General features: G+C 43.6%; 1 protein-coding gene across 4 annotated transcripts in view; it reads left to right on the top strand.

The window, feature by feature from the left end:
- Nucleotides 1-18,109, top strand: part of slc6a11b (solute carrier family 6 member 11b) — a 188,205-nt gene that overhangs the window by 148,834 nt on the left and 21,262 nt on the right. For all 4 annotated transcript variants that reach the window (XM_069939876.1, XM_069939874.1, XM_069939875.1 and 1 more), the window contains exons 8-10: nt 9,788-9,891; nt 11,123-11,247; nt 17,129-17,241. In XM_069939876.1, coding sequence (XP_069795977.1) covers nt 9,788-9,891; nt 11,123-11,247; nt 17,129-17,241 — 342 coding nt within the window. The remainder of the gene's footprint in view (nt 1-9,787; nt 9,892-11,122; nt 11,248-17,128; nt 17,242-18,109) is intronic.

The following is an 18,109-nucleotide window of genomic DNA, read 5'->3' as shown; positions in this document are numbered from 1 at the left end:
TGAAGGGACAGGTTGCCTTAATCAGTTGGGTTCTATCCGGTTTATAAAAGTGCGGCTTGCATTCGGCACAGACTGAGCAGTTTCGGCACAGTTCCCAAATATCCTCAATTGAGTAGGGTAAATTTCTCACCCTCACTAAGTGATTCAGCCTTGTGACCCTGGGGTGGCAGAGCTTGTCAAGCGAGAACTTCAGATGATCCACTTTTATGTTGGCATGTGTTCCCCAGGACAGACCATTGGGTGGCTCCTTAAGCTTCTTGGGCTGGTATAGGATCTCATAATTGTACGTGGAGAGTTCGATTCTCCACCGCGTGATCTTATCATTTTTTATTTCACTCCGCTGTTTGTTGTTAAACATAAATGGGACAGCCCTCTGGCCTGTCAGCAGCTTAAATGGTCTACCAGCCAAATAATGCCTCCAGTGGCGCACAGCTTCCATTATGGCCTGGGCCTCTTTCTCCATTGCTGAGTGCCTGAGTTCTGGGCCCTGGAGAGTTCTAGAGAAAAACGCCACTGGCCTGCCTGCCTGATTCAGCGTGGCTGTGAGAGCAACATCAGAAGCATCACTTTCCAGTTGGAATGGGATGGATTCATCAATGGCATGCATTGCCTCCTTGGCAATCTCATCCTTGATGCCCTTGAAGGCTTGATGAACCTTCGCTGATGGGGGAAGGTCTGTTGTCTTCACTAATGGCCGGGCCTTGTCTGTGCAATTGAGGACCCATTGGAAATAATAAGAAAAGAACCCGAGGCACCTTTTCATGGTTTTCAGGTTCTGCGGTAATGGCCATTCCCTAAGGGGGCGCATTCTCTCTGGGTCCATGGACACAATCCCTCCCTCCATCATGTATCCTAGTATTGCCAGCCGTGAAGTGCAGAACACACATTTCTGCTGATTATATGTCAGGTTTAGGGTTTTTTGCTGTGGTGAGGAATTCCCTTCGATTTGTATCATGTTCCTCCATGTCATGGCCGCATATAGTGACGCTATCCAAATACGGGAACATTGCCTTTAGCTTGTGATCATTCACCATGTAGTCTATCTCCCTTTGGAACACCGATACCCCATTCGTCAGACCGAATGGCACCCTGTGGAACTGACACATTTGGCCATTGGCTTCAAAAGCCGTGTAGGGCCTGTCGTCTGGGCAGGTTGGGATCGGATGGTATGTTGACTTAAGGTCTATGGTGGAGAAGACTCTATATTGGGCTCTCTCATTCACCAGTCAGCAAATCGGGGTAGGGGGTAGGCATCCAATAACGTAAATCTATTCACAGTCTGGTTGTAGTCTATTACCATCCAGTTCTTCTCCTCCCCCTTTTACCACTGGCACCTGAGCTCACCGGGGGCTGTTGCTAGGCTTGATGATGCCTTCGGCCTACAGCCTTTGGACCGGATTTAATGAAACGTCTGTCCTCCGGGCTATATCTCCTGCTTTTGGCAGGAGATAGGTGCTCAAATAGCGGAGGCGGAGGGACCCGAAGGGTGGACAGCCCACACATACTGCCCAGCTTACTCTCATTGGCTGGGCCAAATTCCTCATTCTGCACTCTGATGGGGAGTGCAAACCATCAAACGACATCGTTACACTTTCCAGCTGACACTGGAAGTCTAACCCCAGGATAACCGACGCGCAGAATTTGGGCATTACCATGTTTTTAAATCACTGTACTAACTGCCCTACACCCTTAGTCTACCCGACAGTACCCACACGTCTCTATGGACTGAGCTTTAGATGCCAGGGATATTCAGCACTTTTCCGGCGTCACCTTCAGTGCACAGCACTTTATTAAGTGGATAAAACTTTTGGTGCTCCTTGTGTCAAACAAACAACTCGTGACGTGGCTGCTTACCTCAATGTTCATCATCGATCGTGCCAGCTGGTGAGGCCTGTTCTGATCCAGTGTTATGGAGGCCAGGATTAGGTCTGATTCAGAGTCACCATTGTACCGCTCCTGTCGGTAATATGTTGGATTCGGCACCTCTGAAGATGGCTGCCCCCAGTACTCGTACATGGCTGGGACGGAGGTGAAGTTAGCGGTCGCTGATCCGAAACCAAAAGTGACATTGGCGATCGTCGTCTTGGTGACCGCTCCCCAAAGATGGCGACCCGTCCCTCAGATTACACGTGGCACTGCTGGTAGTGGGCTGCACCCGGCACATCTACACATCATGCCTTTTCTTCTTGCAATTTGAGCACACTGCATTCCTGACCAGGCAGGACATCCACACAGGCCAGGCAGGACATCCTGCAGAACCCACACTTGCCAGCCCTAGCCACTGTCACCATCGGCGTCATATGCCAACATGGCTGCACTCTCATTCCCCATGAGGACGCCGGACCGCCGGCGGTGTAAGTCACAGCTTTGCACCGCATTCTCCATCGCCTCCCCCAAATTCAGTACTTCTTGCAACATGCAGTTACCTTTCTCCAGGAGCCTTTGACGGACCTGGGTCGATATCATGTTTGTCAGCAGTTTGTCCGCATCAGCTCGTCGGCATACTTGGAGGCACCCACTGCAGTACACCCGCAGGCTCCAACCAGTTCTCTTATTGCCTGCACGAACTGTATGAAGGGCTCCCCAGGGGCTTGATGCCAGATCATTAATTTGTACCCCGCAAACATTGGGTTTGTCGGGTCACATACTGCTTCTGCAGCAGGGCCATCGCCTCGTCACACATTCAGCAGTCTCTAATTATTTGAAATTCCAGATCGCCCACAGATGCGAACAGGAGATCATACAGCATCCCTTAGGTTGTGACGGGGCATGAACGTCTGCATCCCGTGCAGCCACCTCTCGAAGGGAATGTCTGCATTGGGTTCCCTGGGTTCAATTGTGAGCATGGTCATCCAGCAAACCTCCCATTACCCGCTGCAGAGTTGACGCAGACCCAAGGGATGTGACCGTTACTGCACCACGTGGCTGGGTCGACTCCACCATCTCTGAGCTGGATGACCAGGCATCTTCCCGATCATTGCTGCCTTGTCCCGTATGCTGAGTTTCCATGGCTTTTGTTTTGGTAATTAAATTGTGGAGCCTGCTTGACTCTCTCTGCTTGCAAAACCTCATGACCCTCTTTGAACGACAACCTCCACTCAGACAGCCTGCGGCTCCGAACCTAATCCCCCGAGTTCTTTCATCTGTTGCTTTTCAAAACAACAATCCATTAGTGAAGTCCCTTGGACTCACTTCAAAGTTTTTGCAAAGGCACTCGGAGCTGGCCTGTCTGGTTTGAGCAGAGCTCCAGTATTTTAAGTGAGATCTGTTTTGAAGTGTTTGTATTTGACCTACACTGCCCCAATTTATCTCCTTTTAAACGTCTCTATTCTTCTTTGGCTTGGCTTCACGGACGAAGATTTATGGAGGGGTAATGTTCACGTCAGCTGCAGGCTCGTTTGTGGCTGACAAGTCCGATGCGGGACAGGCAGACACGGTTGCAGCGGTTGCAAGGGAAAATTGGTGGGTTGGGGTTGGGTGTTGGGTTTTTCCTCCTTTGTCTTTTGTCAGTGAGGTGGGCTCTGTGGTCTTCTTCAAAGGAGGTTGCTGCCCGCCAAACTGTGAGGCGCCAAGATGCACGGTTTGAGGCGATATCAGCCCACTGGCGGTGGTCAATGTGGCAGGCACAATACAATATAAAACACAACATATTCTGTCACACTTTGAAAGAGGCAAAATGTAGGTGGTTCATCTCCATGCATTGAAATGCATGTCAGTCCTTTAGGTTTGACTAATTCTTGCACTTGGTCACATTGGAATAATAATAAACAGATGCCTTTTACTTGCAACTATTTATAAGGAAAAGAACCACTGTAAATAATTAAAGATAAATATAAATCTGATATTTAAAATAAAATCGGTATTGCTGTTGGTTTTCTGTGTACTCTTCAATTAATTCTTGTCTATTGCTGCATTATCAGCCTTCCAACATCTGGAGCTCCAACGGCCTCTTCTCTGCATATTAATGATTAGATAGATTCACCTCTAAGCAATATAACCAAGAGTTATGTCTATGTCTGACATTTAGCTCTCTTAACTACCAGGTATTCATCACTGTCAAACCATAAGAGTTCTGTTCCGAAGCTACATCCAGGCTTGAAATCTTCCCATTCCACTGGCTTAGTTTGTGACTGGATATTAATTTTCCTGGAAAGCTTCTATTTTGTGCCATTTTAATGACTAATTTTTAATCGATATTTTGCTTCGAATTTCTAACATTAGTGTGTTATTTATGGTGGGTTTATTTCAAACTATTATTGGAAGGAGAATATATGCTAAGATAAACCTTGTGACCGGCAATCTTTGATTTGCAGCCTGTGTACTCCTCTGGTGACTCAGTGCACCCGGCTGCCATCAGATCGGAGTTGTAAACATTGCAAGCACATCCAAGAAGAACAAGAGCTATTTTCATATCAATTGCCACAAGAGGACAAAGAACAAATTCTGGATTCAGTCGCTCGACAAAATGCAAATAGGGACACACTGATAATAGATATGTTGACCATTTTTTTTCATCAAATAACTTCACTAGATCAATAACCTGATGGATTTGAGAGAGGATAATCAGACTTTATTAAACATGCATCACACTGTCCTATTTGTGCATTGCTGAAGAATTTTTTTATTATTTTTACACACTTTACCAGTGCTATTGACAGAGGGACAAGAATATGGTTCATGCAATTATTTTAATTTAATTTTTTGTATAGAGATACACTGTGGTAACAGGCCCTTCCAGCAAAGGAGCCCACACCACCTATTTACCTACTAACCTTGTCTATCTTTATTTTGGAAAGTGGGAGGAAACCCACATGGACGCAGGAGAATGCACAAGCCCAAATGATTCAATTTCATACAAATAATGTGTAAATAAAAATGATGCATAGGATGGAGTAGAATTCTCTTTACTCTCTCCCAGTGGTTCTCAACCTTTTTCTTTCCACTCACATACCACTTTAAGTATTCCCCTATGCCATCGGGGCTCTTAAGGGATTGCTTAAGGTGGTATGTGGGTGGGAAGGGAAGATTGAGAATCACTGACAAAGGGAGAGAGTGCAAGACCCTAAGGGGTCATGTGGAGAAAGATGACTCCTGCAGGGTGGAGTGGTAATTAGAAGACAAAGGCTGCCATGGCTGGAATCTGATAAGATGAAAATAAACCTGGTATAAAGGGAGACCAGATGGAACTGAGGTGGGGGGGGGGGAGGTCAAAGAGACCAGAAGAATCCAGTGGTGAGATGGAGAGAGAGAGGGATGGAACCCAAGGGGATGGGGGATGAGAATGGATAAAAGGATTGATGGGAAAGGGGACAAAAAGTGGGGATGGGGAAGAGCAGAAAGGAGTAGGGAAGAAGAGAGAGAGACTCTTGCCTGAAATTAGCCCAATAGAATGAACATAGAAATATCTAATTTCAGGTAGTGCATCCCCTCTAACTTCTGTCCCCTTTCCCACCCACCTCCACTCAGCCCCTCCACCCATTCTCTTTTCATCCCTCCCACCCTGTCCTTCCTACTGTACTCGATAAAAGGCCTTTTAATTCCACTGATGCTGCTCAACCCACTTCAGATTCCTGCATCTGCAGACTCATGTATGTTTCCATGCATCACAGAAGAATAGGTCTTCGCTATCCTCCATGTCCTAATCCATTACTAGTTCTTCATATACATAAAATTGTCACATATAATTATATCATACATAATAAATATATCACAATAAATGTTTGAAAGAGCTTGAAACAGGTTATCCGAATGGTCAGCCCTGGTCAGTCTTACCTGTGTTCCACATGCATATGATTTTACTAGGTCATTGAATGACATACAGCTTTGGGCGGTGTCGATATTCTTTCTCCAGTATGGTGGCTGGCTTTTGTTGTAACTCAGCTTTTGTTGTAACTCAGTTCCTTAATCCGTGGCCTTCCTAAATAGCTAAACCACTGGAGGAAATGTTGTAACTCAGCTTTTGTTGTAACTCAGTTCCTTAATCCGTGGCCTTCCTAAATAGCTAAACCACTGGAGGAAATGTAGGAGAACAGAAATAATAGTGCAGCCATGCTTCGCTTAACGTCTACTGTATGTTCTGTGAAATAGGACATTATGCGGTGTTTAGCAAAGCCATATGGGATACTGTAGTGTGCCTGCATTGACTAAGTAGCCAAGATACTGTACACATAGAGTACTGTATTTCAGCTAAAGTATCTGGCAAGATAATAGTTAATACTGCACAAAACTGTAAACATTTTATTTGTAAATAGAGAAAGTTCACATTAAAATAATGAAAGTATAGCCTGCATTCTAACTATCAAGACCTATGTATTATAGGTTATCTATATGTATATAAATATATCGCTTGGCTGCGCAATCGCTTTGTGTACAAGAGACATGAGATACGTGTTGCGTTCGGGAAGCTGTTGCATTCACTATGTCTGGTTACATCCGTTAAGTCCTGTTCTCCGATCAGGATTTAAGAACCTTGCATACATGCCGTTGGACATTGCCCGAACGGATGTTATGCGGCGCATAACTGTAAATAAGTTTCTTCATGATTGAAATTGTCATCTAATTTAGATCAAACCCACTGATACCATGGTATTAACTGGGATATAATCTGTAATAATATGCATAAATTAATGCATAACAAAACATATTTATAGTAAGAAAAATGGCATTCATAATTTTAAGACTATAACTCTCGAGAGTCTTGTATAAATGCATAGCCTTTTGGGACCATGCATTCTGAAGAAAAACTAATTTAAAGTGAATTCTAACATCATTCATTTCTTGTCAAATCATGCAATATATCTGGCCCCTTATCCTGAAGCTCTGGCTTCTATTTTCAAGCCTCTCCAGTCTTAAGACATTGGACAGGAAAATGTAAAAGTTGAAGAGCAAATAAATGTAAAAAACTCAAATTAAGTGAAGCATAATCGATAGTAGTTTTGTTGAGACCCTGAGAACATCATATTAGTAACTCAGCTGGTCATGACCTGCTGCACAATACACATAGGTGCTGAAGAAACGAAGCAGGTCACACAGCCTCTGCAAGAAGGAACAAGCATTTTGGGCCTGAGGCCTTCGACAAGGATTGAGTAATATGCAGGCAGATGGCTGAATAAAGAAGTAAGGGGAGGAAAGAGAAAGGGGCAGGAGGAGGAGTGGATGTGGATATGGGTGGGAGGGTAGAAGAGAGCTGAAGTGATAGAGAAGGGGGTGGCTCTCTGAATGAAGAGTAAATGGGGTGTGGAGCCGGAGGAAAGGAGTCAGAGGGATAGGGAAAGAGAGGCTCTGGGGAGGGGTTTAACGGAAACTGGTTGATGTTAAATCAATCTGGATGGAGAATGCCCAGATGGAATATTAAATATTTTAAAATTTAGCCATACAGCTCGATAACAGGCCCTTCTGGCCCAAAAACCAGTGCTGCCCAATTATACCCAATCGGCCTACAATCACCACACATTTTGAAGGAGGGAGGGAAACCAGAGAACCAGGAGGAAACCTACACAGACAGGGGGAGAACGTGCAAACTCTTTACAGTATTACAAGCCCAGAGGACCCCAAAACCCAACAGCAATAGATATTCACCATGACAAATGGTGACTTAAACAAAAGTTGCTTTTAATTATCTTTAAACATGATAAAAGAATCACACTTTAACTTATCTCTATTAACTTTACTAACCTAACTTAATCCCCTTCTAATTCGAAGTGCACGTGTATATAATGCGTGTGTAAGCCCACCTCACTGTCAAAAGACAAAGGAGGAAAAACCCAACACCCAACCCCAACCAGCCAATTTTCCCTTGCAACCGCTGCAACTGTGTCTGCCTGTCCTGCATCGGCCTTGTCAGCCACAAACGAGCCTGCAGCTGACGTGGACATTACCCCTCCATAAATCGTTGTCTGCGAAGCCAAGCCAAAGAAAAAGAAGTTCAGGAAAGTTATTTGGTTCACAGTCCAATCTCACTTCTCATACCTCCAAGTTCACTGGTTGCAGGCAATTCTTATACTGTGAACAGAATTTAACATTTATAAAGTTCACCAGGCTTTGGTGCTTGAAAGGTATATGGTTACTGCTCAAGAAGGTTCTTGTTGGTTTTCAAAGAGAGATTTGTTGTTCCTTTTTAATCAGCCACTTCAGCATCTTGCTGACAGAACTTACCCTTTCAGTGTTCTCCAGATGATTGATAACCTCTTTCTTTCAGGTCACCACAGAGTGCATTTTTGTGTCTCTTATTCCAAATGTAATATTAGACAGCCAGTCCTCTCCACTTGCATGAACCACAAGGGCTTTGACTAGGCCAAACTAAGCACTCACAACCCATCTTCCAAATGGGGATTTTCCACAAGCATGCTCTCTCTCTCTCTCTCTCTCTCTCTCTCTCTCTCTCTCTCTCTCTCTCTCTCTCTCTCTCTCTCTCTCTCTTCCCCCCCCCACCCTCTCTCAGAGAGAAAGCCTGTTGGACTTTCTGCTTGCAAAACTAAATGACCCTCTTACAACAGCAAGTTCTGTTCCAGACAGCACCAGCTCTGGCAAGCTCTTTCATCTGATAAATAACAATCCATTAGTGAAGTCTTTTGAGCACTCTTCGATGCTCTTGCAAAAGCTGTGGAGCCTATATGTCTAGCATTAGCAGAGCTCCAGTATTTCAAATAAGATCTTTTTAAAGTGTTTGTACGTGACCTACTCGAACAAACCTTTCCCAATTTATCTCCCCAAAACATATTTATATACCCTATATACTCTGTCACAACAGACAGTGCTAATTCAAACCCAGGTCACTGGTGCTGTAACTGCTATGTTAATCGTGCAGCCCGTAGTTGTTTAACTCCTATGGCTATGGATCCATTTTGACTAGGTTCACATTTCATTAATATTATCTAAGTGTAGAACATTTACATAGCACATGGAGGAGACTTTTCCTTTCCACAGAATGAAGCGATAGTTCCAGAAGGGATCTTCCTTCTCCATTCACATTGTCTTCCTTAACAAGGGAGCACTCTACTGAATCAGACACCCCTTTACAAAAGGGCAGCCATTGCAGTCAATCGATGAACAATCAAGATCAGAGGTTTATAGATCAATAACATAACAATATCAATATATGTCCAAAAAAAATAGGAGGAATGCATTGTAGTGAACTGGGATTCACTAGAAGTGTCCTGTACTAACAACTGGTCCCGCCTCATGGCTCCTCCCCCCGGGTGCCTGAATATAACCCTGGTTTCCTGCCTAAACCCAGAACCCCTCTGAAGCCTGTTCCTGCACTTGTGTTGTAAGCTAATAAAAGCGTCAGTTCTCCATCCAGTCAAGTGTGAGCTTTTATCCTCGCTACACACATATTTAGAGAAACAGCTCAATATATCTTATGTCATCGTAATATCAGCATCATTGCTCCTTATCTGATGCTGTTATTTTTATTTCATTGTGGAAACCTTTGGAGCTGATTTTAAGTTTGGTAAGAGATGTGAGCCTTGATGCCTTGGAAATAAGGTTCACATTATCTTAACGCATGGCCGTATTTATTTTCTTGCTGGCTGAGTTTCCCCCAAAAAACAGTCCAGATGCAGTGGAAAATCATACAGTAACTGCCTGGATGGGGATGTAATGCCTGTTAGTGGCTGCAGAGGCTGGATTATTCTTGCGGGCCCCGGGAATCTGGTGCTTGACCTCCCATGCAGCTTTAATAGACTAGTAGCATGACCCGATGATGATCTTTCCTGGAGCTTGGCCATTGAACGAAATCTGTCTGTGACTTTGAAGATGGTTGATGAGTTTTCCGTCTGTTCCTCAGGTCTGGCTGGATGCTGGCACCCAGATTTTCTTCTCTTACGCGATCTGTCTTGGATGTCTAACTGCATTAGGAAGCTATAATCCTTATCATAACAACTGCTACAGGTAAAATAATTGTTTCCATAATTTTTCTGAACTTTCAAGGCACTGGCTATTTGTCAGCAGTTATTATATTCTGTGAATGTATACAAAGACCAGAAAGTGCTGGCTTCCACAGATCAGTCTGCATTGTCACTAATGTATGCCAAGTCCATCACGTTACTTTTCTCAACAGCACACTGAAAGTAGTTGCTTTGAAAATTTGTCCAATCTTTCATCATTCTCTCATCGAGCAGCAAGGGTTGTTAAGTTACATAGAAACACTTAAAGTACTGAATCATAAATTAGCTAGTTGTTCTATCTACTCTTCAGTTCCAAGTAGTGTAGCCATCAAGCAATAATGGACAAAGAGGAGCTGATGGAATCTGCAGTAGTTGATGGAGCCCTCACAAGGATTTAGTCTTTTTTTTTAAGCATGCTGGCTCTCATCTCTCCAGCCTAGACAGAACAGTAATACAGACCCCTTGACTTTTCATTCCATTAGCCTTCACATCCAACACATCATTCTCCACCAGGTCCAATATACTCCCACCAGTTGTCACCTCCTCCCCTCTCCCCACCCCCTTCCCATTTCTGCTTGTCACAGTGACTGCCACTCTCTGCAAGACTCCCCGGTCAACTCCCTTGCCCCTCCCCTGCAGGCGTAATACCTGTTTCTGCCTCACCACCATCCAGGAACCTAAACAGCCCTCTCTGGTGGGGCGGAGGCTCACCTGCGCCGCAAATACCAATTAGGCAGCCTCTGCAATCCCATCATGCTTTTATGGGAATGGCAGCTGAATGCTTATGTGAATAAAGCTCACCTTCGGCTGGCGCAGATGCCAAATATAACGTTTAGAGCTCCTGCCGTCATGCCAGTTTGTGCTCAATGTCCACCCATTAACCCCCAGCTCGCTGTTGGTGGCAGAATCACCCAGAGAACCAAAACAATTAGCAAAAGATTTCATTTAATTTCTCGGCTCAAGTATCTTACTTCAGGAATCAGGCTGTGTTTCTGCTTGGCCTAATGATTCAGGCAGTGGATAATTTGAGGAGTTGATCACTGTGAATTCTGCTTGATTTTGAGGAAGTAGAAGCAGTGTTCTTTTATTCTTGCTTTCGAATCGTCATCATTTTATGCCTGATATTTTTCTCTCTCCCTCCGAATGTTCTCTGAACTGCTGCTTGCTTTAACGAACAAGTGTTTATTGCACAGGAAAGCTGCTTTGAGCCTGAAGCAAGTGTTGTTGTTTTGCAGGGACTGCATAATGCTCTGCTGTCTCAACAGTGGCACCAGCTTTGTCGCTGGTTTTGCAATTTTCTCTGTGTTAGGATTCATGGCTTTTGAACAAGGAGTACCAATAGCGGAAGTGGCTGAATCAGGTGGGTGGCAAGCAATCAAGTGCGTCGAGAATGATCTGAAGCAATACCTACTGTATTGAAAGCAGATTTGAATGCTCTGAGATTTTTACATCCATTCCCAATGCCTGTGCTATCTCAATGGGCGGCACTGAGTCTCGGTCATCTCTACTGACTATTCAGTTCCCCTTACCCCAGTGGAGATCATGTCTTCCCTTTAAAAAAATGGCCAGTATATTTCGCAATGTAACAGTCACCTCTTCTCTTTCTCCCCTAATTTATTTTCACAGGCGCGTTGTTTAACCCAATCTGAGATTTTCCTCAATGTGGAACCAGTTGGGGTGCCGTTCTAGCTCTGAATTTGTTTGTATATGGTGGAGGTAGATCAGATAATGCTGGAAACAGAGCTGGTACCCGAGAGGCAGGGCCAGCATTAAATGTCTCGGCTTGACCTCTATTCATACGTTTATATTTTGCAATTATTAGCATCTGCAGGATTTCAATTTAGATTTGGAAAATGGGTAGCGATAGAGAGGGTGGCAGGAAGTATTTCCTTCCTGTCTGGCCTGGCATCAGAAAACTTTATTCCAACACTCACATTTCAATGCGGAAGATGTTATGCTGGATTGGTCACTGGGTTCTGCAATTCCTGCTCATTGTGATGTAGAGTTAATGGATAAAGTGGAGAACCATTCTTCCAAACCAGCATTAACAACCGAGCTAGCATACTACAGAGCTAGCCCGTGTAACAGAGGCTTCGCTCCATTCCAAAGACCTACAAGTCCATCAGTCTGGTATTCCCAAGCTGTGCTTTTGGCCTTTGTTCGGAAGACTTGCATTTCACTAATTACCAAAGGTTGCTTTCCTGCCCTCCAATTAAATGACTTTTTTCACCTCACCTAACCTTTTTTTCATCATGTAATCTTTTTCTAATTTTTACGTCTCCATGTTCCAATAGAAACATATTTATATTATATTTCCAATATAAACACGCGCTCTGTTCTCGCTGCTGCCATCAGGAAAGAGGTCTCAGTGCCACAAGACTCGCCCCTCTAGGTTCGGGAACAGCTGCTCCTCCTCTACCATCAGACTCCTCAACGACAGACTCAATCAGAGACTCATTTAAAGACTGCATTGTACAATCAGTCTGTTTATAGTTCTTTATTTGCTTACATGTTTATCCTGTGCACCATTTTTTTTGCACACCTGCAGGAAAAAATATCTCAGGCTTCTATGCGATGTCATGTACCTGTATGGACTCTGACAATAAATCTGAAATCTGTATTTTCAAGCTATTTCCTCTCTTTTCTTTGGTTTTCTTCAGTTTTCTTTTGTCTCTTTTCCCCTTTTGGTCTCATCTCTATTCAGTCTTCAAGAGTCTGACAAGAGAGACTAGACTGGAGCGATGGGGGGTTTTGTCAAGGAATGGGAATAGGAGCAGATAAGAGGTTGGGAGGGAGGTGAACCGAGATCATGAGGCAGGAGGTGAACCACAGCAGTTCAGTTTCTGAGTTTAAGCTGGGATATAAGCACAGTCCCAAGGAGCCCTGCAATAAAGCTCTCAATGCTAGGTTTACAACTTTGTATTTACATGTCGAAGCTTTGCCCCATCAAGAAGCAAATGCACAAATGTGCAGAAGTCAGGTGGCACCCTTAGGAAGTAAAAGTAACCAACATTTCGGGCCTGAGCCCTGTGTTAGGAATGAATAAATGGAAAGGTGAGGGAGGGGGGAGGGAAAAAAATATTTTACTTGCTATGGATACTGTGTTTCTCCAGGCCATTAGCATTTTGAAGTTGACCTCTGCATCTCCATACTTCTTTGTTTGACACCATCAAGTAGCAGCACTGTGGAACTACTCTGTGTCAATCCATAATGATAACAGGTTTCCATGGAAGCCGTGTCTACGATGTTTCAGCTCACTTATTGAGACCTCCTTGGATTTGAAAGAAAATAATGATAAAGCATCTTTCTTTGAAAACTACAAATAAAAGTTACTTCTACCATTCTCTCTAACTGAAAATGAAACATGCAGTATTAAATTCAGCCCATGCCCGTATTTGAAGTAGATTAATTTAGATAGATATAACTGAGCAATGCAAATTTTCCTCTTGCAAATAGACCAGGGAAGTTGTTCTTCATTAATAAGAAGCTTTCAGGGGAGGCTCTAATGGAATTTTTTTTGCGCTGTTATTCTGAATCAAGATGGCGTCCTAAAATGCAATTGCTGGAATTATCATACAAAGCCAAATAAATACATTTTGTGACAAGAAGTATTAATTTGCAAGGAGGTATATACCTTAGTGAAAGGTCCTTGATAGTATCAGTGAAGGAGCTGGTGGCATGGTCCTTATCAATGGCTAGCTTCACTCTTTCTCTTGAACACACTGAAATACTGGAGGAACTCAGCTGGTCTTTTAAGCATCTGCAGCAGACTTCAACAGGGATTTTATCTGAAGGCTGCACCTGGCAATTGGAGTCAGGTGACTCAGGCAGTTGGATTTGAAATGCTCAGATCAGTAGGAAGCTGATTGGGCAATGAAGATCAAGTGATCGAGGGAACTTTGGACACAGGGTGGTATTAATTCACTTCAACTTGGCAGTCTAGAGAGATGGCGCTATCGACTGGAGTTCTACACAGTGCATGCAGCAGTGAGTAGGAATTTTACAACTAATTAGTTTTTTTCTATATAAATCTATAGGAGACTAAGAAATGTTGCTGATGTTTCAAGCCTGAGCCCTTCTTAAAGGAAAATTCAGAAAAGAAAGAAGCAGGATAGATCAGAAAGTCTCAGAATTCAAACAATGGGGGAGGAATTCAGACCAACAAAAGGTGTTAATTGGATGTGATAAAGGACTAGGTAGAATTTATCATGTCTGTGGATGTGATAAAGGACTAGGTAGAATTTATCGTTTATCAGGCGACAGGGAATGGAGAAATGATGGGGTGGGGGGGGGAAGGAGGGAGGAAGGAAGAAGGGAATGGTTGGGGTTGGTGTTTACCAAAAACCAGAGAGGTCACTATTAATGCCATCTGGTTGGAGGGTGCCCAGTTGGAAGATTAAGTGTCATTCTTCCAATTTATGGATGGCCTCAGTCTGACAGTACATGAAACCATTGACAGACATGTCAGCAAGGGAATGATATAGAGAATTGAAATGGGTGGCCTCTGGGAGATCTATGCTATTGCTGAGGACAGAGCTGAGGTGTTCAGCAAAGTGATCTCCCAGTCTGCGTCCATTCTCTCCAATGTAGAGGAGATCACCATGGGATCACCAGATGCAGTGGATGACCTCTGCAAATTCACAAGTGAAATGTTGCTTCATTTGGAAGGACTGTTTGGGGCCCCAAATGGTACTGAGGGAGGAGGTGTGGGCACAAGAGGAGCATCTCCTGCTATCACAGGGGCAGGGCCAAAGGGGGCACATGGTGGGGAGGGAGGAGTGGACAAGGGAGTCATGGAGGGAGCAGTCCCTGTGGAAGTCGGAAAGGAGAGATGAATATGTGTCTAGTGGTGGGATCACGTAGTAGGTGGTGAAAATGGTGCAGGAGGATGTGTTGGATGTGGAGGCTGGTGGGGTGATAGATGAGGACAAAAAGAATTCTGCCCTTGTTGTGTGAGGGCAGAGGGGGCCAGGATATGCAGGTGAGTGCCAAGTTGATGGTGGTAGAGAAAAAGCCACCTTGTTTGAAGGAAGAGGACATCTCTGATGATCTGGCATAGAAGTCCTCATCCTGGGAGTAGATGCAATGGAGAGGAGGAATTGAGAGAATGGAATGGAATCCTTATTCGAAACATGGTGGGAAGAGATGTTGTCAAGGTAGCTGCAATATTATTTGGGGCCCCAAAGAGTCCTTCAAAGTGAAGGAACATTTCACTTGTGAAACTGCAGGGGTCAGCTACTGCATCCATGGCTCCCGTTGTGGTCTTGTCTACGTCGGAGAGACTGGATGCAGACTGGGAGATCACTTTGTTGAGCACCTCGGCTCTGACTGCTGCAATAGTGTGGATCTCCCAGTGGCCACCCACTTCAATGCTCCATCCCATTTTCTTGCCAACGTGCCTATAGGACAACATCTAATCTTCTGACTGGGCACCCTCCAAATGGATGGCATTAATATCGACATCTGGTTTTATTTATAAAAATAAACCCCACCTCCTTCTTCCCCCCCCCCACCTCCCCCCCGCCCCCCCGGTGGTCTCTCCATTTCGTCTCCCTTCACACAGACATGATCAATTCTACCTAGATTCTTATCACATCCAATTAACACCTTTTGTTGGTCTGGATTCCTCCCCAATTGTTTGAATTCTGAGACCTTCTGATATATCCTGGTTCTTTTTCTGATTTTTTTCCTTGAAGAAGGTCTCAGACTCGAAGTGACAGTAATATATCTTTGTCTCCTATAGATGCTGAAAAGACCGGCTGAGTTCCTCCAGCATTTTAGTGTGTTTACTACAATCACAGCATCTGCAGCCCATCGTGTTTCACTTCACTCTTCCTCTTGTCTTTTCTCATGCGATTGGAGCATATGGTTGGCAGGGAAAATAAAACATGATAAATTACTGAGATGATTGAGACAGACTTCACCATTACTTACAGATTAAAATTTTTATAAAATACACCAGTTTTTAACATGTATGTTCATTTCCACTTAAAAAAAGGAAATCTATTTGTCAGTACAATGGAAATGCAAGAGGCAGCAGATGTCAGAATCGTTTTGCTCTATATATCACTATAACCATATAGCCATAACAGTATGGAAACAGGCCATCTTGGCCCCTCTAGTCCATGCTGATTTAAGAGATCTCCTCTAGTCCCACCTACCTGCACTTTGCCCATTACCCTCCAATCCCCTTTCATCGATATACATATTCAACTTTTCTTTAAATAGCAAAATTGACCATCTGACTATCTCAACATTAATACCTAGCACCTGAACCTTCCTTACCAACCTTCCATGTGGAACTTTATTGAAGGCCTTTCTGAAATCTATATCTTCTGCTCTACCCTCATCGACCTTCCTAGTCACCTCCTCAAAAAATTCAACAAGATTTATCAAACAAGACCTTCTCCGCACAAACCCAAATTAAGAAGCAGAATCCCAACACCATGCCCCATCATAGGGAAAATATCATGAGGTTGGAAACCTAAATTTGAAAGGGAACCTACTGATGATACTCAGCTAGACAGGCAGCATCCATGAAGAGAGAAGCTGGGTAAGCATTTCAGACCAATGATCTTTCATCAGACCACAGCTCCTTTCAACCATAAGCAAAGTTAAAAAAGGGAAGGATCAAACACAAGAAGGGGAAGCCAAAAGTAGAAAGTGAATAAACCACCTTTTTTGCTGAAATAAAAGAACCTGCAGATGCTGGAAACCCAAAATAAAACAGAAAATGCTGGAAACACTCAAAGGATCAAGGGAACATCTTCGAAGTTGAAATTCTCTCAAAGAGTCTTTGACCTCAAGCAAATGTTGCCTGACATGCTGAGTGTTTTGTGTGTTTATTCTACCTTTATAATTCCCTGTTTACCTCTGTAATTGATTAAAAAAAAATTTGGACATATAGTGCGGTAATTGCCCCTTCCAGCCCACAAATCCCATGCCGCCCAAATACACCAATTAACCTCCAAACTACATACAGTTTTGAAGGGTGGAGGAAACCAGAGCACCTGTAGGAAACCCATGCAGACATGGAGAGTATAAATTCCTTATAGACAGCGCTGGATTCGAACCTGGGTCACTGGCGCGGTGACAGCGTGGCACTAACTGCTACGATAACCATGCAAATTACCATTCAGTTTCCTTCAGAATGAGGGAGGTTTCAAAAATTATACCTGGCTGCCTCAAAGCTTTCCTTAGCTTTGGCAAGACACAGTTAACACCTTTTCATTTATCTCTAGGTCCAGGATTGACATTCATAGCCTATCCAAAAGCTGTCACCATGATGCCTCTCGCACCACTATGGGCAGTCATGTTCTTCTTGATGCTCATTTTCCTTGGACTGGACAGTCAGGTAAAATAAACATGAAAGTGGTTTCATACTAATGAATGCCCACGCGTTCCGCCAAATCAGTGCAAATGAGCTAAAGGTAGCTCTGGAGTCTGAAAAGTGTTTTCAAATGGATAGGCCAAGGGTGAGTTTATCTGTGACTTTGGAAAGATGTTTATGTCATTTCCAATTAACTTTGGTTTAATTAAATGCTAGATAACTCAAAAATATATTTTGTTGATGTAAAAGTAACCATTTGTTATGATAAATTATTTAGACAATATTTACTGATACTAATATCTAACAAGGAGAATTTACAGTTCACTTTTCTGTCCTTCAAAAATTTAAAGAGCTTCCCGAACCTTTCTCTGGTTGAGATTTTGATGAACTTCTTTGTGTAGATGGCTATTAAGTGAAGAAATCAGTGATCCAAATAAGCCAATGTTGAGTTTGGCTACTCTGAATGGAACTCACCGCTGGTTTTATAGTGGAAGCAATAACGGCAGATCCAGAAGCGAAAATCTGCCGCCTCCCTTTCGAAGGCAAGAGTTTAATGAAAGACAAGGTCTTTCTCAAAAGTAAAAGGAAAAATTCATGCAGGCTTTGAGGAAAGAGGAAGCGAAAAGTGATCAGGGAAATAGATTACAAAACTAGTTCAAAGAACTTAATGAGATCCTGAAAGTAGTTCAAGATTCAGCAGCACATTTGGAGTTGGGGTAGGGTAAAAGAATTGGTGGTTCGGTGTGCAGCCCATCACCGCTGGACCCATGGTCCAACTGAGAGCTGGAAAATAAAAATTCCAAGCCCAGAAATTACACTTAAAACCCTCTTCTTAAGTGACTGTCCTATTGAGGATTCTTCTTCTTCTTCTTTCCTTCTTTGGCTTGGCTTC

This window comes from Narcine bancroftii, chromosome 5 (genome assembly GCF_036971445.1).
Source record: "Narcine bancroftii isolate sNarBan1 chromosome 5, sNarBan1.hap1, whole genome shotgun sequence".
In the NCBI taxonomy this organism is placed as follows: domain Eukaryota; kingdom Metazoa; phylum Chordata; class Chondrichthyes; order Torpediniformes; family Narcinidae; genus Narcine; species Narcine bancroftii.
The sequence above is the reverse complement of the archived record's forward strand: the minus strand, read 5'-3'. Positions and strand labels throughout refer to the sequence as shown.